At 51.9% G+C, this 26637-nt stretch overlaps 1 protein-coding gene across 2 annotated transcripts in view; it reads left to right on the top strand.

The window, feature by feature from the left end:
• Positions 1 to 26637, top strand: part of ABR (ABR activator of RhoGEF and GTPase) — a 179704-nt gene that overhangs the window by 30303 nt on the left and 122764 nt on the right. The window contains exon 1 of one of the 2 annotated variants that reach the window (XM_039252227.1): positions 11022 to 11090. The exons of the other annotated variant lie outside the window; for it this stretch is intronic. Within the exon in view, the coding sequence (XP_039108158.1) occupies positions 11030 to 11090 (61 nt within the window). The 5' untranslated portion in view covers positions 11022 to 11029. Of the gene's footprint in view, positions 1 to 11021; positions 11091 to 26637 lie in introns of those variants that run through there. 2 annotated transcript variants of the gene reach the window in all.

Below are 26637 nucleotides of genomic sequence, written 5' to 3' on the forward strand. Positions count from 1 at the left end.
GGGAGCTGCCTTTGTGGGAGGGATGCCTCAGAGATTAGATGCCGCCTGCAGCATTGGAAAGTGCTGCCTTCAGATGGCGCTGCAGAAAAACCAACCAACGTTCCCCAGAACCTTCACCCTTTGAGTTTCTGTGAGAAGGTTTCTCAGCAGTGCAGTGTCCTTCCTTAGGAAAGTGAGTGTCTTAGACCTCACCGTGTGGCGCTGTCTTCTTCCAGGGCCTCTAGCTTCGTTCAGAGCACAAAGACTTTTGAGAAAGTTCTGAGTGTACCAGTCCTCTTCTTTAAGGCCAGGGCAATGGAGATGTGAAAATTTAGATGGGGCAGGATGTAGAAATGATACCTCAGTTTTCTCTACCTTGTTGTGGTCATCATTTTACAATACATATAATGAGTCATCACATTGTACGGCTTAAACTTACATCTTTTCTTTAACGTTTATTTATTTATTTCGAGAGAGAGATTGTGCATACCGTGAGCCGGGGGGGCGGGGGAGGGGGGTGGTAGAGGGAGAATTCCAAGCAGGCTCCGCACTGTCAGCACAGAGCCCACTGCGGAGCTCGAACCCGCAAACCTATGAGATCATGACCTGAGCAGAAATCAAGAGTTGCTCAACGGACTGAGCCACCCTGGTGCCCCTGTACACCTTAAACTTACACCATGTTTTTTTGGTCAATTATACCCTAATGAACCTGGAAAGAAAAAAAAGTGAAAGTAATGTGCTTGACACAGTGCCTAGAACATAGTATTGGTGAAGCCAGGGACACACTGACTGAGGCTTGTGCCTCTGCCCACAAACTCACGGGGAGGGGAAGGGAGCCCGAAACTTCTATTGTTGGTGTTGCAGGAAGGAGGTGTCCCTTCTTTATGAAGACAGGCCCTAAGAAAAGCTGCACATGCTGTTGTGTCCCTGAATTCATGCTGAGGCCACACGTTATATTAGCAACTGCCTATATTCTCCCCCTCTCCCCCCAAAATCTTCTCTTCCAAGCATCCATTCTCATTTCCCTCTTCACCCCCATTTCTGCCTGATTACATTTCTGGACAATTGCTTATGCTTTTCTTCCTCCCAGGATGTACTGCCTCCCCACCCACCATTTTTGCCAGTGATATATGAGGTGTCCTTCTGGGCACTGGTTCACATAGCACTTTCTCTAAGAAGCATTTAGTCATTAACTCATTTCTAAGTGGCGGTCCCTCACCTCCTCCATAGCGTACTGTCCACACCATTCTCTGGACCCACCAAGCACTGCCTTGCCTCTTGGTGACTTCTAGACATGTCTCAAATCTACTATCACAAGTATCCTGGGCAAAGACACCTAGTCTTATATAAAGCTCAGGGGATATTTAATGGGCTAATGAATAACTTTTCCAGCCCTCAAAACCCATGGATGGGACTTCCTGAATTATTGGGGAACTGAGGGGTGGGGAAAAAGAGTTTTTCCCCTCCCTTATCAGCCATTTCCTGGTCATCTACCACTCAAGGACTCATAGCCAGGACAACTTTCATCCCTGCGTGCCAAGGTAAGGAAACCGATGTCCAGAGAATGGAAGGGGGCTCCTCAAGCTCACACAGCAGGTGAGTGGCAGAACCAGGGCCTGAACTTGGGGTGTACTCAGTTTAGTGCTCTTTCCCTTCTGTGGAGGAGGCAGTGGAGTGTTGAGGAGCCAAGACATATTCTGGGGTAGTCAGGATTACTTTGATAATTCAATGATTTAAATTTTTTTTAACATTCATTTATTTTTGAAAGACACAGCACTAGTGGGGGAGGGGCAGAGAGCGAGGGAGACAGAATCCGAAGCAGGCTTCAGGCTCTAAGCTGTCAGCACAGAGCCCGATGCAGAGCTCAAACCCACGAACTGTGAGATCATGACCTGAGCCGAAGTCAAATGCTTAACTGACTGAGCCACCCAGACTCCCCGATAACTCATTGATTTAACACAGAGTCCTTAGATCAGCTCTGCCCAACACGCACCATGTATTTGTTACTGTCACCCTTGTTATTATTCCTCTGCCCTTCATTGACAATTATGACCTCCTCCCATCAGGGACCGTCATTTCAGGGGAGGGAAGAGCCCTGGGAATATTAACTATGCTAGAACATCCTTCCTAGGCAGCAGCCGAGAAGCTGGCGGGCAGCTCTAGAGGACTAAGTACCTGGGTTACTGACCCTAGGGGACTAGGGTGATTTTTCTAGACCATCATAGAATCAAGGCTCAACAAATGAGACCTTGGGTAAAAATTGGGTGTTTTGTCTCTTTCTTTCAGTGAAGGGAAAACAAAAAGGAATCTTCTTCCTTTTCTGCAGGTGCCCAGCAGACAGGGCGACTCTGACCCAGTGCCGCCAGGGCTCTCTGGCCTGCCCAGGGGCCTCCAAGGCTCAGTGCAAGCAACAGCCACAGAGGCTGCTGTCCTCTGTCAGGCAGCCTGTAGACCCTCTCAAGCTAGGTCCTTGGGAAGACGGGGTGTCCAGAGTCAGTTTCCACGTCCTTCTCCCATCCCTGAGCTGAAAGCAAGATTTCTCATCGCTGGTTAGAGAAGCACTTCCATCATCGCTGGAATCCAGTGACAGCCGACAGCCCCCCTGAACAGGGGAGTTCAGCATTGCTGCAGGCAAGTCGCATCTTATTTCTCAGACTCCCGACCTCTGTCCCCTGCCAGACAGTGGGAGGAGAGACTGAACAGGTTCACACCCAGAGGAGGCCTCCCTCCTCTAAAAACAAATGTAATTGCAAATTTGGGGCGGACCCAGGAGAAGGACTCTGAGAATTGAGACCAAAGTCCCCTTAGTGGGCTGAACCCTTTCTTGGCTTCTATTCCATTTCCATGTTGGAGTCTGATTGGGCAGAAAAGAGTGCAACGTTAAATGCTGGCTGCTTAGTAAGGGAGCCCTGTACATTGGGGAGTTTTTAGTTGGGATTTTGTGTGAACAGTTAGGAATTAATTAGAACAGCAATTCTCTTGCCCCAAATCTGATTCTAGGATCCTAGTTTTTTTCCTGAGTCTTTCCAGAGAGCATGACCCCTCTCGTCATGACATCTCAACCAGCCCAGACAGTTTTTTTCCCCAGCTGGTGGAGCTGGGCTGCCTCAAGGGTCCATACTCCCTCATTCCAGGGCCTTTGTGACCAGGAACATATTTGGTCATCCATTCATTCATGTACTCATTCATTCACTGAAACCACTATTTTAGGGTGCTGGGGTTACAGACGTGAACAAGAGAGAGGTGTCTGGAATTCTCATGGAGGGCTCAGTCTATCAGGAGAGATGGCCACTGAGTGGTTTACAAAAGCACCGAGTAACCTGAAATGCAAGCTTCCCTGGTCTGGTGGGTAGGGCAAGCTTCCCAGCACAAGTGATATTCAAGTTAAGATTGAAGGGAAGACTAAGACATGCCCAGGCATTTAAGCTGGAAGTACCATGCTGTGCAAAAGTTCTGAAAAAGCAAGAGAGACCAAGGGGACTGAAAGACGAAGCTGGAAGGAAGTGAGGGGCCAGGCCACAGGGCCTTGTGTGCGACCAAAAGGATGTGGGTCTTTATTCCGCCGGCAATGGGAAGTGCTCTAGTTGCTGTGGGTTGCTGGGCAAGTTTTCCCTCCAACTGATCATTCTGTGATGACGTCAGCCTCCTGAGCCTGGGACTGTGCAAACCGACAGACTCAAGTCAAATGTGACCACTGTGTAGCTTGTTTTGGCCACTGCCAAAAGCCGGATTTTCATTCTTTTCCACTCTTTCGTTAGAATACATGTCACATGTGTTGTTTCCTCTGTTAGCTGCCGGCACCAGACTGTGTTCATGAGACTGAGCAGACTAGCCCAGGACAGAGTGCAATGAGCTTGGGGAAGGGGAAATCAGGAGTCACAAGGTTTCATGACTAGAACCTGAAAGTGCCTTATATAAAAGATGGGTGTCCTGGGACAGGACATGTCCTTGAATCACCCAGGTGGAAAGGATGGTGGATGGTCCCATGGGGGAAAGTGGTGACGGGTCTCCTGTGATTCTTCTCAGACACTGTCTGCTGTTCCTAACTGTCTGAGGTAGGCTGCCCACCCATCTGCATCTCCCTTTCAAGGGTCATGATCGCCCAACACAAGCTGAGTACAGGTGTATACCCAGCTTCTGGGAAGGGGCATCCCTTGTGAAAGTGGCCAGGGCACTTCCTGCCCCCTTTTAAGATTACAAAGTGAAATTTAGAGAGGACATCAGTGGAAGAAATGAGGAAGAGAAGAGTGGCTGTGAGCTTGCCCAGAAACCATCTTTGTTTCCCCCTAACCAAACAGTGTTCTCAGCACTGTTTTTTTTTTAATTTTTTTTTTTGTTTTTTTTAGTTTGTTTATTTTTGAGAGAGAGAGAGACAGAGCATGAGTGAGGTGGGGGTGGGGGCAGAGAGAGACGGAGACACAGAATCTGAAGCAGACTCCAGGCTCTGAGCTGTCAGCACAGAGCCTGACGCTGGGCTTGAACTCAGATTGCTAGATCATGACCTGAGCCAAAGTCAGATGCTTAACCGACTGAGCCACCCAGGTGCCCCAGCACTGCTAACATTTGTGGACAAACATTCTTTGGGAAACTTCTGCACTTTGCAGGACACTTTAACGTCTCTGGTTTTAAAATGCTCCTATAAAATAAAATAAAATAAATAAAATAAAAACAATACTCCTACACATTTGCGAATACTTCCTGTGGGGCAGTACCAACTACCCCTCCCCTGATCGAGAGCCACTGTTCCAGTGTTCACAGGCACAGGATACACACAGCTGTGCTTCAGGCCCCACAGCTGGGAAACTGGAAAAATTCCCCCATTTGAGAAGATCTTAGAGATGCTTTTGTCCAGTGGAATGGTTATTCTTCCTGGGCTGCTCCTGGGGGTTGCTAATGTCTCCTGACCCCAAATGGAGCTCCTCTTCGTTACTCACAATGGTAGCCTACAGCTCTGTGCAGAGTCTGGTGGGCAAGGGTGAGATTTGAGTACAGGCATTTCCAGGCCTCTTGGCTGGAGTGTGGCCAGGGCTGGCGGGACCCTGTCTGGCTGCTGAGGTGCTGCTCTGTTGGGCCACCAGATGGCACTCGGGAGCCCCCTGCTGTCTGCCGCAGGACTGCTGGTGGCAGGAGTGACTGCAGAGGGAACTTGCCTTAAAGAGGCCTGGTCCTTAAAGAGCCACGGCCACACAACTGCAAACTTGCTCGATAACCCCAACACAAGACTCCCCTGATGCCAGGCACCACTGACTAGGCTCTGATGCTCCTTTGTCCTCACCTTCCTGAATGTTGAGCCACTACCTCTTGGAGCCAATCTCCTTGACAGCCCGTCCTCAGCCCCTGCGGCCACTCCTGGGCCTGACAGGGACAGGGCCAGCCTGGCTGGTGGCGTCACAGCTCCTGGCAGAGCAGCACGGGGCTGGGAAGCATCTGCAGAACTCTGGCTGAGAGAAGGAGAAGCACAGCCAGCTTCAGGGGAATGGTGGCCACAGGAGGGCAGAGGGCCAGCCTGTGAGCTCTGACCCTGGGTGGACATGCCTCTGCTTCGCTCGGAGCTGATAAGGTGGGAACCGCTGAACTTTGTCTCTGGGCTTTGGGGACTCAGAGAATCCTTCAGTCTCTTCTGCTGGCCTCTTTCCAAATGCTGACGGGGATGCCGTGGTGAGTAAATTAGGAAGGGGGCTCCACACTCTACTGTTGAGCCCTCTGATCGACTCTTTAGGAAAGCTCCCACATTGACCCCTGGGAGGGTGTGGTCTGCGCCAAGTCGGGTGAGGAGGGCCGCTCCAGCCAGGCCTTGGCATGAGACCCTCCCGAAATTGCATATAGTGTAGTATATACTTAGTATAATCTAAGGCAGCTACTCTGTCCAGGAAGCTGGGCTCGCTGTGGCCACTGGCCTCGGGAGCTGCGCATGTGGCTATGTGTGTGTGTTTGCGGGGTGGGGGGCTTCATGGCTACAGGGAGTTGGATGTCACTGTGTCTTCTGGCCAGGCTGCTGAGGAAGCAAGCAAAGGGGTGAATGCAGCTCTCTGGCTTACATCTTGCCAGGGCTGCAGATATTTCTTATGACTCAAGCTGGCACAGAACTTTGGTAAAGAAATAAATAATTGGGGAGGGCTTTGAGTTAATCTGTGCTAACTGGAGATCTCTCACTGTCACTGGCAAAGCAAGGAGGTTGGGAAGAGGCAGGTCAGGAGAGGACAAAGGCCAAGCCTTCTCCCGAAGAGGTGACCCAGCAGAGGCCTGGGGAATTTTCTGCTTTCTGGGCCCAAGGGGTGAGGGTGAGGGTGAATTTCAGAACAGTAAATGCTGCCTCACTGTACCAAGATAAAGAAAATGAAGCAAGGACCCAGAAACAGCACACCCCCCCCGCCCCGCCAAGGTCTGCTAAGAAGCAGTTTATAGTCTGGAAGTCATCTGCCTAATCTACCTGGGTACCCGCCTACAGACGTGAAAGCTGAGATGGGAAAGGTTCAAGATTGGCCCAAGGCATAGAAGGAGCGGGGTTCTGTGGACACTGGAGTTCATGAAACTGTCACTGGATTGATTGCATGTAGTTTATCTAGAGAGTCATTTGCCCTGTTGTAGTAGATGGGGCTTTCTTTGAAAACCAGGTCTGTTTTTGCCTAATCATTGGTGGCCCTGGAGGGGGGGCGGGGTTCTGGAATGACACTGCTTTCCATTCCTCCTACGGCTCCAATTCCTTCATTCCTGAGTTTAACTTCATCCTGTTCATTCATTAGTTCACTCTTATTACAGCCCAATACAGAGATTCCACACGTGGACTTGGATTCAGCGTCTCAGTTCATTTCCAAGTGTCACCAGCTACTAGCTGGCCAGTGGCTTAGCCTGTCTGGTTCTGGGGCAGGGAGCGCAGAGCAGTGCCTAGCTCATTGGCTCATTATGAGGAGTAAGTGAGATAATCTACATGAAGCACATAGAGCCGGGCCCCACACTTAAGAAGCACTCAGTAAATGTTAGCTGTCATTTGATTTATTCAACCTGTACTGTTGAATGCCAGTTTGTTGGGCTTTGGGCAGAAAGTCTGGTCTGGGGGCACAAGATGATTATGGCTGCTTTATGGTCTACCTGAGTCAGTCATCCACTGGGCAGAGTGCTGTGGATACTCTGGTGAAAAAAGATGCAGTCCCAGCTTTGAAAGAGCTGATCTGGCAGGAAGGGTACAAAGTCTTGGTGGAGGGGGGGGGGGGGTTGGCTATCATAGTCTGTTTTTTTGTTTTTGTTTTTATTTTAATGTTTATTTATTTTTGAGAGAGTGTGAGTTGGGGGAGGGGCAGAGAGGAGGGGAGGGACAGAGGATCTGAAGAGGCTCTGAACTGACAGCAGCGAGCCCAATGTGGGGCTCGAACTCACAAACCATGAGATCGTGACCTGAGCTGAAGTCAGACACTCAACCGACTGAGCCACCCAGGCGCCTGTTTTAGTTTTTTAATTCAAACGCAGAGGTCCTCCATCCCCACCTGTACATCTGGCCTCTGCACACTGGTGCCCCCTGCCAGCCCCAGCATGGGGAGAGGTGAAAGGACATCCTTTTCTCCAGCAATGACCTCCGGGTGATCGAGGAAGCAGGGACTCCTGCGGCCTTCCTGTTGTGCACAGTGGGGCTGGATTGCTAACAGCGAGGAGGCACAAAAAGTGGGGATACCCAGTTTTGGTTGTAAGCACAGTCACCCTTTTTACATGCTGGCTGAGCAGCTGGTAGAAGCAAGTGTCGGTTGTTGGGAAGGCAGCCAAGTGGCACACCTGGGAATTAAGGGCAAGGCCACTGACCTTCAGAATGGGATATACCTCCTTCCCACTCAGCCTCTCATCATCAGCCCAGCACTAAGGGCCAGGCAACCAACCCTTAAATCCCGCTTAAATCAATGGTGATGAGCAGGTGGTCACCAAGGGAGGCGGGGAGCTGTGGACAGCCTATCTGCACAGGTCAGAGGGAGAGCTGGCGAAGGCAGAGAGTGTTCACTCAAAAGCCTAGATAGAGAATGGTTAGTGTGGGCTGGAAGATGAGGTGTGCTGGGTGCTGATTCAGTGCCTTGGAGTGCACAGGCAGGTCTGCGCTTAGCTGAGTCAGGGCAGTCTGTGCACAGGAAAGCCCCTCGGCCACTCTGAGACACTGGGGCGGCTGGCAGAGCACTTAACCTTTGGTACAATGGAGATGAGGATGATTATTTAACTGCTTCCTCCCTAGGAAGTGGTATTGGGTCTCTCCAAACTCCTCCCACACCCTTAGTGCCAGGAATCTGGAGACTTCTGTTCCCAGTCTCAAAACACCCTGGTGCCCAAAGACCCACACACTTGTCTCCAAGCCAAGAGTCGGGCTGTGTGGTGTTAACCACCTACTGGAAGCCACCGGAAAAGGCATCAAGGGCATCTTGTAACTGCCCTTTCCCGGGACACATGTGTGTGAAACTGTGGAGATGGAGGAGGGCTGGCAGGGTTACTTAGCTGCTCAGTGCCTCAGGTAGAAACCATCTAGAAAATGGAGGGAATGGAGAGGACATCGAGGTTCGCGGTGAGATAATCGTGTAAGCAAAGCACTAAGACCCAAGCCAGGTGTACCACACAGCCCTTCTCTGTTAATTATTGTGCGTGCTCCTCCAAGATTCCTGTCTCCCCGTACCCTATATTGTGTTCTGGAGCAGGAGGTCCAGGACAGGATTGGACAGAATGTAGGAAAAAAGCAAACTATGGCAACGCTAAGGAGAGCAACTGTAACGTTTTAGCTTGAAAATGCTGAAAATAGCATGTTCAAGCCTTTGTAGATAAAAATGTAAAATGTATGCAAATGTATGTGTCTCACGCAGAAACATACATCTATGGCCTCCTCGCAGTCAGTTTCCGGATGTGGCCGTCAGGAAATCCCTGCTGATCCAGAGAGGGCCCAGGCCGCCTTGATGGTGGTAGTGGTTACTGGGGAGAGGACAGTGCTGCTGCTTCCCTGGGCTGAGCTCCTGTTTCCAGCTTTCTTCTGGGTTCTGTGCCTTCTGAGAGTTCCACGTGGGAAGAAGAGAGGCTCTGGGCCCCTCTCTGCTCCTCCACCCTCACCATCCTCCCTCTGGTTCCTCTGAGAGCCCGTTTGCTTCCTCTCCCATCCTGGCTCTATTTCTGGAGCATCTCATTGGAGATGCACAGCCCCCTCTCTGCCAAGCTCCAGGTGCCTGCTCGGCCCTCCCAGTCTTGTGTGCAAGTCAGGGATGGTGGGAGGGTGACAGCTGAGTAGGGAGGGGCTGCAGGAGACTGAGGCAGAAGTGGAGCCTGTAGGGTTAGGAAGGAGGAGGGCTGGGCGGATGCAGGGAGGGGCCAGTGGTACCTCAGAGTTGAAAAACACCCATTGTAGCCACCTGTGGAGGCTTTCCACACCCTTCCCCTGCACCTTCCAGGGGTTTACCTGACCTGCTGTGAGTTGGAGGCCCCTCCCCAAGCAGCTGCCGGGACTGGGTGCAGACTTCCTTTCAGCATTATGGGCGAGGGTCTGCTTCTCTCCTCGAGAAGCCCTAGGTCTGTGCTTGTTTGGCATGATGAGGAAAGAGCCCTGCCCCCATGCGGGTGGGTCCCAGTAGAACTGGGTCCCATGAAGGAAGGCTTTGCCTGTCAACTGCTTGGTGACGGGGGCTGAGGGGTAGGGAGGGTGTGCTCCACTATCAGAAACCTCACCGTTTGAGGTAAAACTAGCATACATGGCCCGGTTTCCTTGGTGGGCCCACTGCTTCGCTTCTCTTGAGTTCAGGAGAGGAGCTCCCTCACCCCCTGCCCTGGCCCACCCTAGCCTGGTCCCATCTCCAGAGTCCCACAGGACCAAATCTGCAGCAAAGTTGCCTTGTGTTCCAGAGAACCAGCTCCCAGCAGACAGTCATAAAGCCCTCCGCCGCCACCCCCTCCCCCAACCTCTCCACTGCTCTTGGGAGGTCTTAGAAGGAATTTAATTCCTCAGGTTTTGTTCTCAGAGGCATCTTGACCCCAGACTTCTCTCAACTTGTATGTGATTATGCATCCAAGGTATGCCTCCTGGGCTGCGGCTGTAGATGCCCAAAGAAGTCCCCCGGGGAACCCCAGTGAAGACCCTTGAGGCTATCCTGTCCCCCAGTGTGTCCTCCACTGCCCCTACTCGACCCCCAGCCTCCCGCCTGTCTCCGGCCGCCGCCCTCTGGTGTGTAGGGCAGCACTGCCCGGCTTTTAGGTCACGGGTGTTTAAATAGATGAGGTTGTTACGGTTTGGAAGGAAGAGTTCCCGTGCGGCCGGCCGAGGCTTTCCGCGGGCGGGCAGGATGTTAACCCCGTCAGCGCCGCCCCCCAGGCTGGCCGAGGGGAGGGGCCTGACGGCCGCACCGGCCCCAGAAACTGCGCTTGGAGATCCTGGGGTGACAGGTGATGTCACCCCTGCGGGGCCCATAGGTCTCCCCGCGGCACTTAGTCTACGGGTTGCCAGAATTCGGCTGAGCCCAGCGAGGGGAAGAAGCGGAGCCTGGGCCTGCGCCGCAGCCCGGAGACCCCCGCGGGACCACTCCTCCGACACGGGTTGGAGCGCCGCTCCTCTGGGCGTCCGTGGGGACTGGGGCTGCTCCCCGCACCCGCGACCCGGTCTGGAGGCGTGCTGCGGCGGGGGAGGGGGCGCGGGAGCCTCGCGCCGATTGGTCGCGGCCCCCGCCCCCCGCCCCTGGCCGCGGCGCAGCCCGGGGGAAGTTGCTAGTCTGCGGGCGCTCTGCGGGGCTGCCGCTCCGGGATCCGCGGCGGGGCTCGCGGCGGCCGCAGTGGCCGGAAGGGCTCCCGGGGGCGCTCGCCCGCCCTCGCCCGCCCTCGCCCGCCCTCCCCTCGTCCCCCGGCAGCTCCGGCTCCTCTCTGCTACCTGTTTCCCTGCCTGCCCCCGCCTCCACCCCGCGCCCGGCAACTTCGGCCTCCGGGGCTGGCCGCCCCTCCCGGCTCCCCGCCGGCCCGCCCGCCCGCCGCCCGCGCCCTCCCTCCTTTGTTGTGCGATGAGGGTCGGGTTTCCGATCTGACGGAGCCGCCGCCGCCGCCGCGCCGAGCCGCGGGCATGGAGCCGCTCAGCCACCGGGGCCTGCCGCGCCTCTCCTGGATCGACACCCTCTACAGCAGTACGTGTGCGCTCGGGCCGGGGAGGCCGGGCGGGAAGGGGCCGCGGCGCCCCGACGGCCCCGGGGCGCCACCGGCCGGGCTTGTCTGGGGAGCCTGGCGCGGGCTGGGGGCCGCGGGCCGGGAGGCGGGGAAGAGACGGGGGGTCCCCCGCGATCGGATCGGCCGCAGAAGGGGTCCCCAGAGCGGACTTGGAGCGGGTGGGGGGGGGGACAGTGGACCGACGGGGCTTGGAGAGCTGTGTCACCCCTTTCCCACCTGTTGTGTAACTGAGCACTCCCCAACCCCCAGGAAGCAGAGCCCTTGTAGAGGGCTCCCTCCGCTTCCCGACTGACGGCTCCTTCTGTCCACGCTGAAGCAGAAAGGCCATTTTGGCAAAGTCCTTGGCGCCTGAGTTTGTCACCTTAGGGACATCCTGGGGTGGTGTGTGTTTTGGGGGTGGAGATGGGGTCGGGTGGAAGGGACTGTAGGTGCGGAGATCCGTGGGGGCCATTTGGATTGAAGGAGCTGAAAACCTCCGGCTCAGCACTCTTTCCTGCCGGGCTCATCACCACCCCCACCCTCACCACCCCCCAAAAAGAAAAAAAAAAAAAAACCCTCAGCTTCTCCACCCCCTCATTCCCAAATCTGCTTCGATCATGTGATTGCTCTTGCGCTGCCGCTGGGGATGTGTAACTGATCACTCGTACATTCTGGGGGCTGCCGCCAGCACTGTCACCTTATACCCTGCTTTGCTTAGGTGACTAAAAGCCCTGCACGCCTCTTCACCTCTCCCTTGAGACATCTTCCCCAAAGCTCTCAGGGATGCAGGAAGAGGGTCCTGCGGGCCCCTGAAAAAGCCAGTAAGTGGATTTTGCCCTCTCTGGCCACTTCAGGGGGACCCTCCCACTCTCTTGTCAGGTCTCCTAGCCCAGAGTCCTGAGGCAGGGGCAGGGGTTGGGAGGGCAAGCTCAGTTTCTGGACACTGGATGCCACGGGACAAGGACATTTTTAAGGGTTAACCTGCCTCAGATACCTTGGTGACAGTTATATGGGTGAGAAGAGGAATGGTCAAGGATGGGGCCTTGAACCCCAAGGCTTTGCGGCCCCTCAGTACTCAGTATCTAGCAGCCTCTGACCTCTGTATCCCCTTGGGTCCCCATCATTCCCTTCACCTTCTTCTCCTTCCTCTTCTCCCTCCTCCTCACCCTCCATCCTCCCCACCCCCCCCAGGCGCTTTCCTTGTGATGGTTCATTCCACTTCAGTTTTTCAACATCAAAGGGGCAAAGCCAGATCCCCTGGGTGTCAGTCTTGCACCAAGCCCAGCCACTCCATCTGCTCCTTCCCCGGCAGAGGCCAGCATCCGTTGGGTGAAGGTCAGGGCCCATGGCTGTGTGGCGTGTGTGTGTGCACGTGTGTCTGTGTGAATGGGGGCACACATCTGTTCAGAGCCTTGCTGCAGATCAGCTCCTGACCCGAAGAAAAGATTAGTGACCTCTTGGCTGTGCTCTTGCAAATAACAGTAACAACAATGCCTCATATTCACATGCTGCTTATGTTCCCAAACATTTCTGGCTCTCTGTGAAACCCAGTAGTGGTTTCTGTATTTCTCAGAGCATAGAATCCTATGGAAGTCTGTCTGATTTTCTCTTTATTGCTCTGACGAAGACTCCCCAACCTAATTATTTCCAAGTTTTCCAATCCCCCCCCCCACCCCCCTCCTCTTAGAGCAGGGAAGCAAAATTGTCTGAGGTCTCCTTGAAAATTTTTGACCAGAGGAAGGTGGGACCTGAAAAGGGAATTCGACTGAGGCCTTCTTTGGGGGTGCCTGTTAACCAGCCCTGACTCAGGCAGGCAGGCAGGCATCTGAGCTGTCTGCTGTGCTGCTGCCTGGCCCCTGGGCTCCTGGGACAGCCTGGAGGGGGGGAGGCACTGACTTGGCAGCAACGTGAGGAGTCCCTGCCTCCCTCCTCAAAATGGCTTATTTGAGAGCCATAGAATGAGGCTTCCTGGGGAGGTGCTGTGCAGTCATGTTTGGGCTGTTAGCCATGAAGTTTCCTCTTGACAAGAGCCTAAATTAAAACAAATACCCGGGCTGTCATTTGTCTGGCAGCATGGTTTTGTGGCTCCCGGAGGAAGTTCCTCTGCCTCTCAGAAAGCTGTTTGCTTACAAGGCTCACAATCCTGGGGTGGCAAGTCCCCACAAAAGCTAAATCCATCAGGGATTGTAAAGGAGGTGTCCCCAGGGCACAGGGTGGCCTGTGCATTTCTTAGAGATGTGAATGACCCAGTGATAGAGGCCCTCTGTAATTGCTGCTCCTGGTGAGAGTGATAAGAGCATGTCCTGAGGCCCCACTATGTGCCTGGCACTCTGCTAGGTTCTCTCCGTCCATCCTCTCCAGACCACACAGCTGTGCAAGACACTTGCAGAAAGAGGGGTCTGGTGAGCTCGAATCATTATCCAAAGTCACATAACTGGATAAGCAACCAAGTTAGAGTTCAGACCATATCCTAGGTTGTTGAGGAAGACTCTTAGTGTCACCTAGATATGGCAGAAGTTGCTCAAGGCCTTGGAATGTCATAGAATGGGGGAACATCTGTCTCTTTGGTCCTCTGTTTTCGCAGGATTCTTCCTGAAATGGTCCAGCAAGATAAGTGGCCTCAAATGACTCTGAGCCCAGCCTGTCCACATGCCTCTTGTAGGAACTGGGGGCTGGTCCTGGAGCCAAGGCACGTGGTCTTGAGTCTCGGGACTCACTGAGGTTGCCGGTTCTGTCCTCCTGAGATGCCAGACTGCCAAACGGCCCCTCCTCTGACTTACTTCTTGCCTCTGGAGTGGTCAGCTCATTCTTTCTCGCTTCAGCATCTGTGGTAGAAGTTTGCGCATTTTCTTCGCAGGTTGATGGTCATTTGAAGAGAGGTGGGCGGCAGGCGCCCTCTGCTCTGCGGTAGAAGTCCTGAAGGGCCGTGGTGATGGTGGTTTGTTCAACTCAAGGAGATGGATTGACTCCCAGCTGCCAGTGTGATATGGGACCGATGGGACCAAGGTCCTTGGTCCTGAGGAGCTGGAGTGGCAGACGAGGCTTGCAGCCATCCCTCTTCTTGTGTCCGTCCCACTCATCATCTACAGTACTGTAATAATGTCCGCTTTGCCCCTCAGTGCCTTGCCTAGATTCTCTCCCTGGAGCTGGTGTGATTCTTTCTGTAGGGCTGTGTTCTTCATTTTATCTTCTCTGTGCCTTTCTCTCATCACCTTCTCCACTAATCACTTTCTCTTGGTTTTCTTCCATGCCAGGGAATTAGACTGGATTAAATTAAGCTCTGTGAGGCGCGCCTGGGTGGCTCCATCGGTGAAGCGTCCAACGCTTGATCTCGGCTCAAGTCGTGATCTCACCGTTCATGAGTTTGGGCCCCGTGTCGGGCTCTGAGCTGACAGCTCCAGAGCCTGCTTGGGATCCTCTTTCTCCTCTCTCTACCCCTCCCCCACTCGCGCTAGCACACATGTGCACACGCTCTCTCAAAAATAAATAAACATTAAAAAATAAAAAAACAGGATAACAAAATGGAATAACAAAATGGGTTGGGGAGAGTGCTCTGAGCCTGTCCCTCTGAGTGGAAACCACCCTCCAAACAGATCTGAGTTGAGACATGTATGTGCCCCAGACAGGCAATAATCTGGCACCTTTTCGAGTGGAAAGTCTTTCGTCTTCTACCCCAGGCAACATTTGCAAGGGATATTTCAGCCACTCGTGATATTTTCACAGCCCTTCTAGACTCTGTCCTATCCAAGAGCCAAGAAAGCATTTGGGGCTGTGGGGATACAAACCCATCTCCAGATCTTCATGAACCAGCCTCAGTATCCCATCTCACTCCTGTATTAGCCACACCAAGGAGCAGGCTGCTGGCCTGACACAGACTGTGTGGGTCTGGTCAGAGCAGTGGTCTCACAGAGGCCGCCTCAGACCGCCCCCCCCCCACCGATGTGTTAGTGAACAGCTGCAGATGGGGGCTTTCTTACCCTCTGAATACCCCCAGTCATGTAGTCCTTCTTGCTCATACCAGCCCATTATTGTTGTGGCCGCTGGAGTCTCAGAGGTGGGGGGGGGGGGGGGCAGAAGAATGAAGTCATCTACTCCGAGAAGATTTTTTGTTATTGTGATTGTTGCTGTTGTTCTTTGGCCAACGGAAGAAACGACAGGAACATTTGTGAAGAATTAGCTAAGTGGGTAGCAGATGGGGGAGTAGTGAGAAAATTCGTTCTGCCTCGCTCTTGCAGGTGTGATGGAAGATGTGGGGCTGTTCACTGGGGTGCGGTCCGCTTCCTGGGGGCCTGTTCTGGTACCTTGTGCACACTTCTCTGTAATGTGAGGCCACGAATGTCTCTCGTGGACGCCACATGGGTTAATGAATGTTTATAAGGTGCTTTGAAGGTGAGGAGTACTATTGGACTGCCCTTCAGTCATGGCCCTCATCATGAGCAGGGGAAAGGCTTGCTGAGGAGTGGGAAGGGGCCTGGAAGGGAGTTGGGGGGCTGGCGGAAACAGAGTGCTGGACCCAGCTCTTAGGTGGTGCCTAAGCCAGCTCCTCATGCGTAATAAGCCCCCCGTAATTTTTAGCTGCATGAGTATGAGAGGGAAAAGAAAACTCCTGGGTTCTTGGCTCCTTAACTCCTTACTCCACCAGAAATCCCAGAAACCGATTCATTGGCCCATTCACAAGTTCCCAGCTGTGTGGATTCGGTAATTGTAGTAGCTTGTAGTGGAGTCGGAGACCCCCCAAGGGAGTCCCACGCGTTGCTAGGGCTTGTGATTGTGCAGTTGGAAGACTTCACTGCCAGGGCTGGTGCTGCAGCTGTTTGGCTCGACTTGAGCCCTTTGGGGGCAAACCAGGAACGAGGCAGCTTCACAGTCAGCTCCACATCCGTCACTGTTTTCCTCTGCTGGGCCCCTGGCTGTGGTAGGTGGAGGTGATCCATGGGGCTCCAGTACCCATCACATTCTACCTACAGGGTCTTAGCACTTTCCACTGAGCACCAGTAAGGGAGACTTGCAGCTTACCTGTCTCCAGAGCAGGATAGGAGACACTGATTTTAATCTGTGGCCTTGGTCTGCCTTCATTTGAATTTCTTGGGTTAAGATCGGGGTCAGTGGGAGCCAAGGATACCCCTGACTGGCAGTGGGAGTGTTCTACTTGTTTCTGAAGCTTGGGGAGAACCTGTCCAGACCATGTAAATGTGAAGAAAGAAATCAGGGCAGTAGGCAGACTATACAAATCCCCCCAGATGGGGTTTGGGGTTAGACATTCAATCCAATCCTCTGCCCAGGAGCCCTTCAAGGTGAGGCTAACTGGTACCATAACTGACTGGATGGAGAATAGATGTTCTCTGTCCCAGATTGAGACCTTTTTTGGGCCTCTCACTCAGTTTTCTGTACCTGTGTTTCATCCTGTCTTCTCTTCTGCCCTTCCTTCCCCACCACACACCAGAATGGAAAATGAATATGGGTTTACTAGCCATATAGAAACTGACAGGGTCAGTGTGGTCTTCAGGAGATGGGGCAGATAAAGTGGGCTCTGCGGTGACCTAATTGGTCAGTTGCCATTTCTCTTTTTTCCACCCTCACTTCTGATGCCTACATATCCCTCTAGACCACAGATAAACATGGAAGATGATGTGGTCAGGCATTTTACCTAACGGTGAGCAAGGTCTCCAGAAAGGGTTGGGTGGATGGAACCACTTGGTTCATCCATCAGCACTTGGGTGGACCAGTGCTGATGGAGCTCAGAGTTTTTGTCACTTCGGGTGCCATGGCCATCAGCCTCTCTGGAATGCTGGTGGAGCTGGCCCTGCATAGAAAAGTCCCGTATTGACTAAGGATCTGTGGGTTTACTCAGGGCTGTTGTGGGAGGACGTGGCCATAATTACCTTCATGGGAGTGAAGGACTGATCCTATTAGTGTGTTGGTCTAACCCCTTCCTCGTGGGCATTGCCTCCTGGCTAGCAGCAAGGGTGTAATGGATCAAGATTATGGAGACCAAAGATGTTATGTAATTAAGCCCAGTTATTTCCCTACCTGGGGGACATTGCTATCCACAGCAGCAATTGATTCCCTCACTTGTGGTCACCCTGTTCAGCTGCAAGTTACTCTGGGCCTAAACAGCCTGTGGGCCATCTTTGTGAATGAGTTTCTCTCCTGAAGGTGCAGTTTTCGGTGAAAAACCCCTTTCTGAGAGTTTTGGGGATCAGAGAGGCACTGTGTTCTATACGATGGGGGCCTCTTTGGGAAATGTGTCTGGGTTCCACAAAGGTACGTAGAAACCTCACTCCTGGGTCTCTCCCAACCACTGGGCCCTTGAGAAGATGCTTGTCAGTCCAGCTGCGTTTGTTGAGATTCGTTTTTCCATTTGGTGTGGGAAGAACGGATGTGACATATAACCAGCTCTACTATGTGCCAGATGCTTTGCTACATACTTTCCTTGCATTATCCCTGACACCCCAACAAAGTAACTGTCATTATCCCCATGATTACAGACAAGGGACCAGAGAGGTTATTGCCAAAGGTCTCCAGTCTGAACTGGATCGGATTTCAAATTGCTCTGATTCTGTGTGTAGCCTTCTGACAGCAATGATGATTATAGACCATACTGTTGAGTACCTACTATGTGTCAGATGATAGCCAATACTGCTGAGTACCTACTACGTGTCAGCATTGTCCTAGGCATTAACCCTGTTATAACCAATCCTCAACAGGCCCTACTTTATGAGGCAGGAATTGTTATCTTTACTTTATAGAGAAGAAATGGACTTAGGGAAGTTAAGTGATTAATTCAAGGTTCTAGAGCTAGAAGACAAGCCAGGCTTTGAGCACAAAGTTGGCTGGATTCTAACCTGTGCTTTCTCCCACACACCCTGCCTTTCACAGCATTGCCAGTGAGGCCCTCGGCCAGGTAGTTTGTGGACGTTGATTGATCTGTTCACCTCTCTAGCTAAAATGACAACTGTAAAGATGGGCTTGGCTCCCCCGTAGGGGTCAAGGTGGCCTGTATGTGCCCAGCACCTGGACTACCTCTTCCTAAGGAATGACCCCAAGGAGGTCTCCCATGGACACTTGGAGCCCATATCCCAGCATTACCTTATCCCTCTGATTGTTGGCAAGAAACACTGATGGTTAACCAAATTAGATAGATAGATAGATAGATAGATAGATAGATAGATAGATAGATAGATAGATAGATAGATAAAATAAAGTTTGAAGGGAAAGAGAGAAAACAGACTTTGGGGATAGAGGTGGGGCACAGCTTGCTCCCAGTTTCTAGAGCAGAGCAGGGCCAGAGGCAAGGAGATGAGAGCTGGAGGAGACGGCTTGGCAGGACACTGCTGGCCTTACCCTCAGGCCTTTTAAAATTCACCTCCACAGCTTCCAAAGGAGAATAAAGAGCCCTCAGCCCTAAATCAGGCCACTGCACACCAAGGTCCTCTGCCGAGGCCCGGGGCCAGTTGGGCTGCAGATCCGGCCTCTGTGTTTGAACTCACTCATGTGCAGCATGCTAATGATGGGGTGGTTTAGTGCAGCCCCTCCAGCCCCTCTCCCCACACCTCCACGGTCCCGGTCCCCCGAGCCAGAGTCCCCTGCCAGGGGGCAGCCTGTGTCTGGTGGCATATGGTTGCAAGAAGGGTTTGTGTGTGGTGAGTGTCCTGGATGGGGTAAAGCAGAGGAACGCCTGCCCTGAGCTGAGAACCAAAGCCAGAAGGCCCCAGTGGGGAGGAGAGGGGAGGAGCACCGTGACTCCATTCCTTTCCTTTTCCATCCCTGCCCACAATTTCACAGGCAGCTTACTTCCTGTACGGAGTCTGCAGCATTTTTAGAAACCTGTTTGGTTGGGTGTGGGGACCCATGAACCCTCCCCTCCTGTGCTCCTCTGTTTATAAAGGGCCAAATAAGAAATTCCCATTGCTTCTGCCTCCCTGTGGTTCCAGGACGCAGCCAGACCAAAGGCTCAGCCCTGACAAGGTCTATCTTCTAGGTGCCACCTTGTGGTGGACTCTATCCTGTCCTCCTCCCTCCCCCCCTCCCCCACACGCCCGGAGCTTTCTCCGGGTCTTCCTGTGCTTCCTGCCCTTCCCCCACTCCCAGCCCCCACTGTCTTTCAAGGGAAGAGACCCCACTCAGGGAAGACCGATGAAATAGGGCTGCCCAAGCCCAAGAATTGAGAGGGTGGTCAGAGTACATCCTGGTGATGGCGATCCTGTCCTTTCAAAGAGGAGGCGGCTTCACTCTAGTGCTTCTCCACAGTTCTTTCTGTGCAGGTTAGAACTGTGGCCTTAGTGCACGCTGCCTGAGTCCTTCCTCACCTGAGCGAGGCGGGGGAGTGGCCGCTTGATAACCTGCTGTAGTAGCTACTGTTGTCACCTCTGTGTCCTGAGAGAGGAGCCAGAGAGCTCAGGTGGGGACCTCCAGGGTGTAGCATGAAGGGCAATGTGCTCATGGGTGGCCTGGCCAAAGGAGTGGACTCCTCACCTTTGGAATTAAGTTAGCAGCGGCTGGGGACACCTATCAAAGGGAAGATTGGACTAGAAGACTGACTTGCTAACTCTTGCCCCCTACACGCAATACCTATATTACGTTTTATGCTATAAGCCAGTATATATGCAGAGTAATACAAAAATTTCATGGGACAGTACTTACCCTTTCTGTAACGTTGGCGAAGCACTCAGATTTTTATGCCCTTCTACTCCATGCCATGCCATTCCATTCCATTCCATTCAAGGCACACCCAGAAAGTGCTGATCATGACCTACTACATTGATTTCAGGACCTGCAGTCTGAAAACCGTGGACACGATGATCTCAGAGGACTTTTATGAACTGTAAGGAATAGTAATTTACCAAACCACAGTCATTTATACACCACTGTTGTGATTTTTGCCAGATTCACACAATTCTGTTCTTATGGACTTAATGTTTTTCTTCAATCTGATTCATTCTTTGAAATACAACTTACTTAGAAGGGGAACTAGTGAAAACTCTGTACCTCTTGCACAAAACCAAGTTACCTTACAAATAAATGGCACTAAAAACTAAACAATGTTGTTCATTCTAATTATACACTGTTGCCCTCGGAAGGATCTAGGTCTGAGCCTCCTGTGTCCTTGTTTAAAGAAAAAGGAACAGAAGATAGAGGGATGTTAAAGACAGACTAGTATCAGAGTCTTTTCTTCTTCAGTAACAAGGAGATTGAAGGGAATCAAGAAGGGAACAACTTTCTCAAACGTACACGTGAGTGTGCTTTAATGCAGTGCGGCTAGCAAGCAGGTGCTAGTCAAAGGGCCCCTCTGCGGTGGCATTCTCTACTTGTATCTACCCAGAGCCCTGGGCTCCATATTTCCCATGGTGGGAGAGGAGAGGAGAAAGATGGTTTTCTCCTAGGAACAAGTCTACTAGAGCAGAGTCTTCAACTGTGTCGTGCATTTGAGTCGCCAGGGATCTTGTTAAGGTCCAGGTTCTTGTTCAGTAGGTCTGAGGCCCGAGGTTCTGCATTCTAACAAGCTCCCAGGGAATGTCAGTGCCGCCGAAAGTCTAAGGACCACAGTTTGGGTAGCAGAGCTCCAGGCTCCTTGATTGCCACCCCTGGGAGACTGACTGCAGACCGTGAACCAAGTCAGACTCTTCTGAAACTGGATTCTAGCCACATGAAAGGCAACCCATGACACGTATCTCTTTTGAGCCCCTTTCTCAATAAAAACAAAAAGAATGAAGCAATTGATTGGACATCTAATGGGCGCCAGACTTGAGCTCACGTTCCTACATTTATGGTCTCATTTCATCCGCCTAGAAAATCTGCGAAAAGTTGTTACCCTCATGCTAAGGATGAGAAGAGAGCACGGCCGTTGTGGTTGACTTCTGCTGGGGGTTTTGTCATGGGGGTCTCCTTGTTTACCCCCTCCCTGCATGGCAGGAGCTCAGACAGCTGGTCTTTTTTGAGTGCCACTGTCTAGACAAAATCTGTGTCCTCCCCACCCCTTTGCCCCCTGAAGGGCCGACTTCAGTGTTAATGGAGCAGAATGCCTGGTTGTTAATTTTCTAGTGCATCATTGAGAGGGTTAATGAGAGACCAGCTGGTGTGTTACTCAGCCGTGTGGAAGCACCGTTTCCCCTTGATTTAGGTGAAAAACATTCTGCAGACCCCATGACAGCTCCCCCTTTGGGCCTGGATGGTGGACACCTAGATGTGTCAGTAGTGTGTGTGTGTGTGTGTGTGTGTGTGTGTGTGTGTATGTACAACCTTTAGAGACTGAAAGCAGGAGCTGGTTCTGTCTCCCTGAGGGGAAAGGACAAGACACAGATTTGATGTCTGAAATGCTCCTTCTGGCCTGGGGGCCCTGTCTTGGCTGATCCACTGTCATCACAGCCAGGCCCTTGCTGGGGATGCCTGAGCACCCCCCAGCCCCTTCTCTGATGCCTCCTGGGACTAAACCCGCTTTCCGTGTGGCTGTAGCTATGATAAACCTACTTCCACCTCCTCTCCTTTGCCCAGAAACCTTCCCTGGGGCATTTTCTCTCCACGTTAGATCCAAACTGCCTTCAGGATCCCCCGTGCAGGGGCACCTGGTTGGCTCAGCTGGTCAAGGTCCGCTTTTGGCTCAAGTCACGATCTCAGGGTTCATGGGTTCAAGCCCCACACCGGGCTTTGCATTGACAGCAAGGAGACTGTTTTGGATTCTCTGTCTCACTCTCTCTCTGCCCTTCCCCTGCTTGTGCTCTCTTTCTCAAAAATAAATAAACATTAAAAAAAAAAAAATAGAGAAGATCCCCCATGCAGGCGGATCCTTGCACTATCCACTCAGATTTCCCAGTACCCCACAAGCCCCCCTCTATGTTCTGGTGTTCTCCTATCCAACCTCAAGCCTCCCTCAGCTCCCACCCCCTCCAGGAAGCCCCCTCCCCCGCCCTACTCCAGCTCATGCCTGATTATAGTGCTCACCCCAATGAGCAAACCCTGCTTGCTCCGGGCCACATCGTAGAGCACTTTCTTACCTGTTGTTTGTAGTGTTTACCTATATAGTGTTTCGTGTCTGTTGTCTTTTCTTCTCTGCCAGACTCTAAACTCCTTAGAAGCATGAAGAATAACAGAGGCTGCCATTTATAGGGTGCCAGACTGTCCTTAAGCACTTGCAATGTTCCATTTAGTCTTCTACCTCCCGTGGAGGTCCCCACTATTTTTATCCAGTTTTATAGATGAGGAAACTTTCTTTTCAAGATTCTAGACACGTCCAACAGCTTTCCTATAAAGGGCCGAGCTGGGCTCTAAAGCCAGATCTGTGTGGATGCCACAGCCTGTGATTTTCAGCAGGGGTGCCCAAACGTCAGGGCCCTCACAGTGAGAACTGTATGTTTGAAAACCTTCTCGGCCTGCTCTGTCTAGTTTGGGGACTGGCTCTTAACCACCACATGCTTCTCCCTTTCCCACACAGCCAGCTGTGCCCTGAACATGTGGGAGCTTGGAAATGCCTTGTGATTGGTGGGGAGGGTATGAAGACATAGAGCGTTCTAGGGGACCCAGGTCCATCCCGCAAGACAGTCATGGAGCAAGGAAAATGCAGGGAGGCAGCAGAGCTGGGCCTGAGGGGAGCAGAGGGCAATCAGAAGAGGATGTTGGAGAAGGGCGCCTGGGTGGCTCAGTCGGGTAAGCATCTGAGTCTTGATTTCGGTTTAGGTCATGATCTCAGTGTTCGTGAGATTGAGCCCCACATCGGGTTCTGAGATGATAATGTGGAGCCTGCTTGGGATCCTCTCCCTCCCTCTCTTTCTGCCCCTCCCCCACTTGCACGTGCTCTCTCTCAAATAAACATTAAAAAAAAAAGGGGGGGCGCCTGGGTGGCTCAGTTGGTTAGGTGTCCAACTTCGGCTCAGGCCATGATCTCACGGTTTGTGGGTTCAAGCTCTGCATCAGGCTCTGTGCTGATAGCTCGGAGCCTGGAGCCTGCTTCAGATTCTGTGTCTCCTTCCTTCTCTGACCCTCCCCTGCCTGCACTCTGTCTCTCTCTCTCAAAAATAAATGAACATTAACAAAAAAATTTAAAAAAGAAAGAAGGAAAGAAAAGCGTATTGGAGAGACCAAGCCAGTGACCCTCTCTCAGCCCCAGCTATACCTCAGGGCCTCACTCAGATCCGGGTGTCTTAATCAGCTGGGGAATCTTGTGAAAATGCAGATTCTGATCCAGCAAGTCTGGGTCAGGGCCTTCCATTTGGTATGTCTAGCCAAGCCCCCAGGTGATACCCACTCGGGGTAGGAAGGTCCTGGACTCCTTCCCCTGGAGGATCTGGTTCGGTCACTTGCCAGTCTAGCACCTTCCCACCTGCCTCCTTCCTGCAGGATAAAGTCTAAACTACTTAGCGTGGCATGAACTACTTTCAGACACTGTCTCCAGCCCACCTCCAGCCTCACCTCCCCGTGTTCCCTACCCGCTCCCGACCCTCCAGCCAAACTGAGTTCTTCATAGTTCCTCAGACACACCGTGCCCAGCCATCTTTTGGCATTTTTTGCACATGCTGTTCCTTTGCCCAGAGGAACATTCGTTGGCCTTTCTCAACTGGGTGAGGATGAGGCTGAATGTCACTCCCTGGGAAGTCATAGACTGGAGAGTGGGCCCTACGCCTAAGCTCCTAGCCCTGGAGAGAACTCCCCAGAGGTTTCTAGAATCCTTCCCTGTTCCTGCTCCCAGCAAAGGTCATCCGTGTTCCCTGGCCTTGCAGAGGCATGGAATCAGGTGACTTAACTGTCCTTATTTGAACACTTACTGTTTCTTGCCATCTTTGTGTAAAAATAGAGCTGAGAACAACTGAAGTGAAATCCCACGTGCAGTCCAGAAGAGTGGGCATGGGGCCCCTCCCTGGGAAGGTGTGGGGACGTTCTTTAGAGCCCAGGGAGGACCGAGGCCACCTGTGTAGGCTCTGGGCCAGGGCTGCTGGGACACTGTGGTCATGCCCTTGACTCTGAGAGGCCAGCCTGACTCTCCTGTCATTGGCTGTTTTTTTGTTTTTGTTTTTGGTTTTTTTTGAGAGAGAGTTTGAACAGGGGAGGGGCAGAGAGAGGGGGAGAGAAAGAGAATCCCAAGCAGGCTCCACACGCTGTCAGCTAGCCCATTGCGGGACTTGAACCCACTAACCATGAGCTCATGACCTGAGCCGACATCAAGAGTTGGATGCTTAACCAGCTGAGTCACCCAGGTGCCCCCTGTAGGTATTCTTATGGCTGCTTTCACTTTAAAGTTTTCTCTCTGGGCTGTGGAAATATTTCAGGACTTCCGGAGGGGTTTCCTTTGGTGCTTCCTGAGTTTTCTCCCGGGCTTTTTGCCTCCAGGTTCCAGCCCCAGGCAACGGCTGCTTCCGGAAGGGCTGTGGGTGCCGCCCTCACTGGGACCTCCTACCCCCAGGTCGCCCACCCTTTGTCTCCTGCAGGGAGGCTCCCTGGTGCACTGGTTTGCTCTTGCTCTTGCTCCCCCTTCTCTGGGAAAAATGGCTCTTCCCGTGTGCACACTCCCTGTCCGGGGCTGAGGAGCACGCTCTGATTGTAGGCAGGTAATTGAGGTCTCAGTTTCTCTGGCCCTAGGTCTGTTCCCTCTTCTGAGAGGAGCAGCTGGAGGGAAGCAATGTGTTGCTTTAATTACTTGCTCCAAGAGTTCCCTCAGGCAATTTACTTCACCTCTTTGAGCTTTGTCTTCCTCACCTATAAAATGGGAACGACATTACCACCCCCCACTGATAGAGTTGCCAGAGTTTTCAGCAAATAAAAATGTAAGATGTCCGGTTAAATTTGAAGTTTAGATAAACAATAAAAAAATTGTTTCAGTATAAGTATATCCCATGCAATATTTGGGATATACTTATGCTAAAATGTATTTGTTACTTATCTGAAGTTCAGATTTCACTGGATGTCTTGTATTTTATTGGCTGTCTCTACCACCAGATTAAATGGCATGTATGTAACACTTAGCACCGGACCCATCTAGATGGTCTTTGCTCATTCTACCCAGCTGCCCCTTTAGAGAGAACATTTCATTACTTTCTTCTCTCCTCTGTGCCACCCACTCCCTGACCCCTAGAGGCGAAGCTGACGAGAAGTTTCTGTGGATTTAACACAGAAATACTGTGAGATGGTTTTTATAGACTTGACACAAAAAATAATGATGTGATTAAGGGGGAAATGCCATTGATAATGGCTGTCACTTAAGTAGCACTTGCTATATGTCCTACATTGTTCTGAACAGTTTTATGTATATAAATTCTCTTATTCTTGACAACAATCCTATGAAGAAGACTCTTTTTTTTTTTTTTTTTTTTACAAATAGTTTATTGTCAAATTAGTTTCTACATAACACTCAGTGCTCATCCCCAAAGTGCCCTCCTTCATGCCCATCCCCCCCTCCCCCCCACATCCATCAGTCCTCAGTTTTTGTCAGCATTCAAGAGTCTCTCATGGTTTGCCTCTCTCCCTTTCCCCCACCATTTCCGCCCTTCTTCTCCCCCTTGGTCCTCCGTCAAGTTCCTCCTAATCCTCCTATACGTGCAAATATATGGTATTTGTCCTTCTCTGCCTGACTTATTTCGCTCAGCATAACACCCTCAAGGTCCATCCATGTTGCTACACATGGCCAGATTTCATTGTTTCTCATTGTCATGTAGTATTCCATGGTATAGATAAACCACATCTTCTTGATCCATTCGTCTGTTGATGGACACTTAGGCTCTTTCCATGTTTTAGCTATTGTGGAGAGTGCTGCTATGAACATTGGGGTACATGTGCTTCTATGCCTCAGCATTTCTGTATCCCCTATGAAGAAGACTCTTATCTCCACTTTACAAATGAGAACGCAGCTGCATAAATTAGGCAAGTAATTTGCTCAAAGACACATAGCTAGTAAGTGATGAGCTGGGAAATAAACCCAAGCAATTTGACTCCTGTGGTCTTGCTCGTTAACAGAGCACAAGGCTGCATCTTGCCTACCAACTGCCACAGTTAAAACGTAAAGTTACTTTAAGGTCAAGAACATGGAAACCTACAGGGATGATTTCACAAAGCAGTTGGGAACAGCCTGCTCACAGACGGAGGCGTGACTTCCTCGTTTCCCCTGAGATCCCTGGATGGAAAGAGGGTTTGGCTAGGCATGAGGACCTCACACCAGGGTCTCTACCCACCTGCTCACCTCCCCCCTGAATGTTGTGGAGACCCTGGCCCCATGCCAGCCTGTCACCAGGTGCAAGAGACCCTGACACATCTCTGTGTATTTGCCGAGAGGTTGTATAAAGTGAGTGTCCCAACAGGCCCGGGCTCCAGGCCTGTCTGAGGCGCATGCCTGTAAATCCCAATTCCAGGTCTCTTCCAGATTTATCAACTCACAAATAATTACGTCGCAATGGGATGTCTTCCTTCTCCCAGAGAATCTTCATGATTCTCCAGCATGGAAATTTTTCCCTTTGTAAAAGGAGTGCATGTAGTTAAAGAAGACTAGGAAAACGCTTAAAAATAGAAGGGAGAAAAATCCATGTGCCACTGTCCCACCCCCTGAAAAGA

Source organism: Hyaena hyaena, unplaced genomic scaffold (assembly GCF_003009895.1).
Source record: "Hyaena hyaena isolate Hyena2069 unplaced genomic scaffold, ASM300989v1 scaffold_10, whole genome shotgun sequence".
NCBI lineage: Eukaryota > Metazoa > Chordata > Mammalia > Carnivora > Hyaenidae > Hyaena > Hyaena hyaena.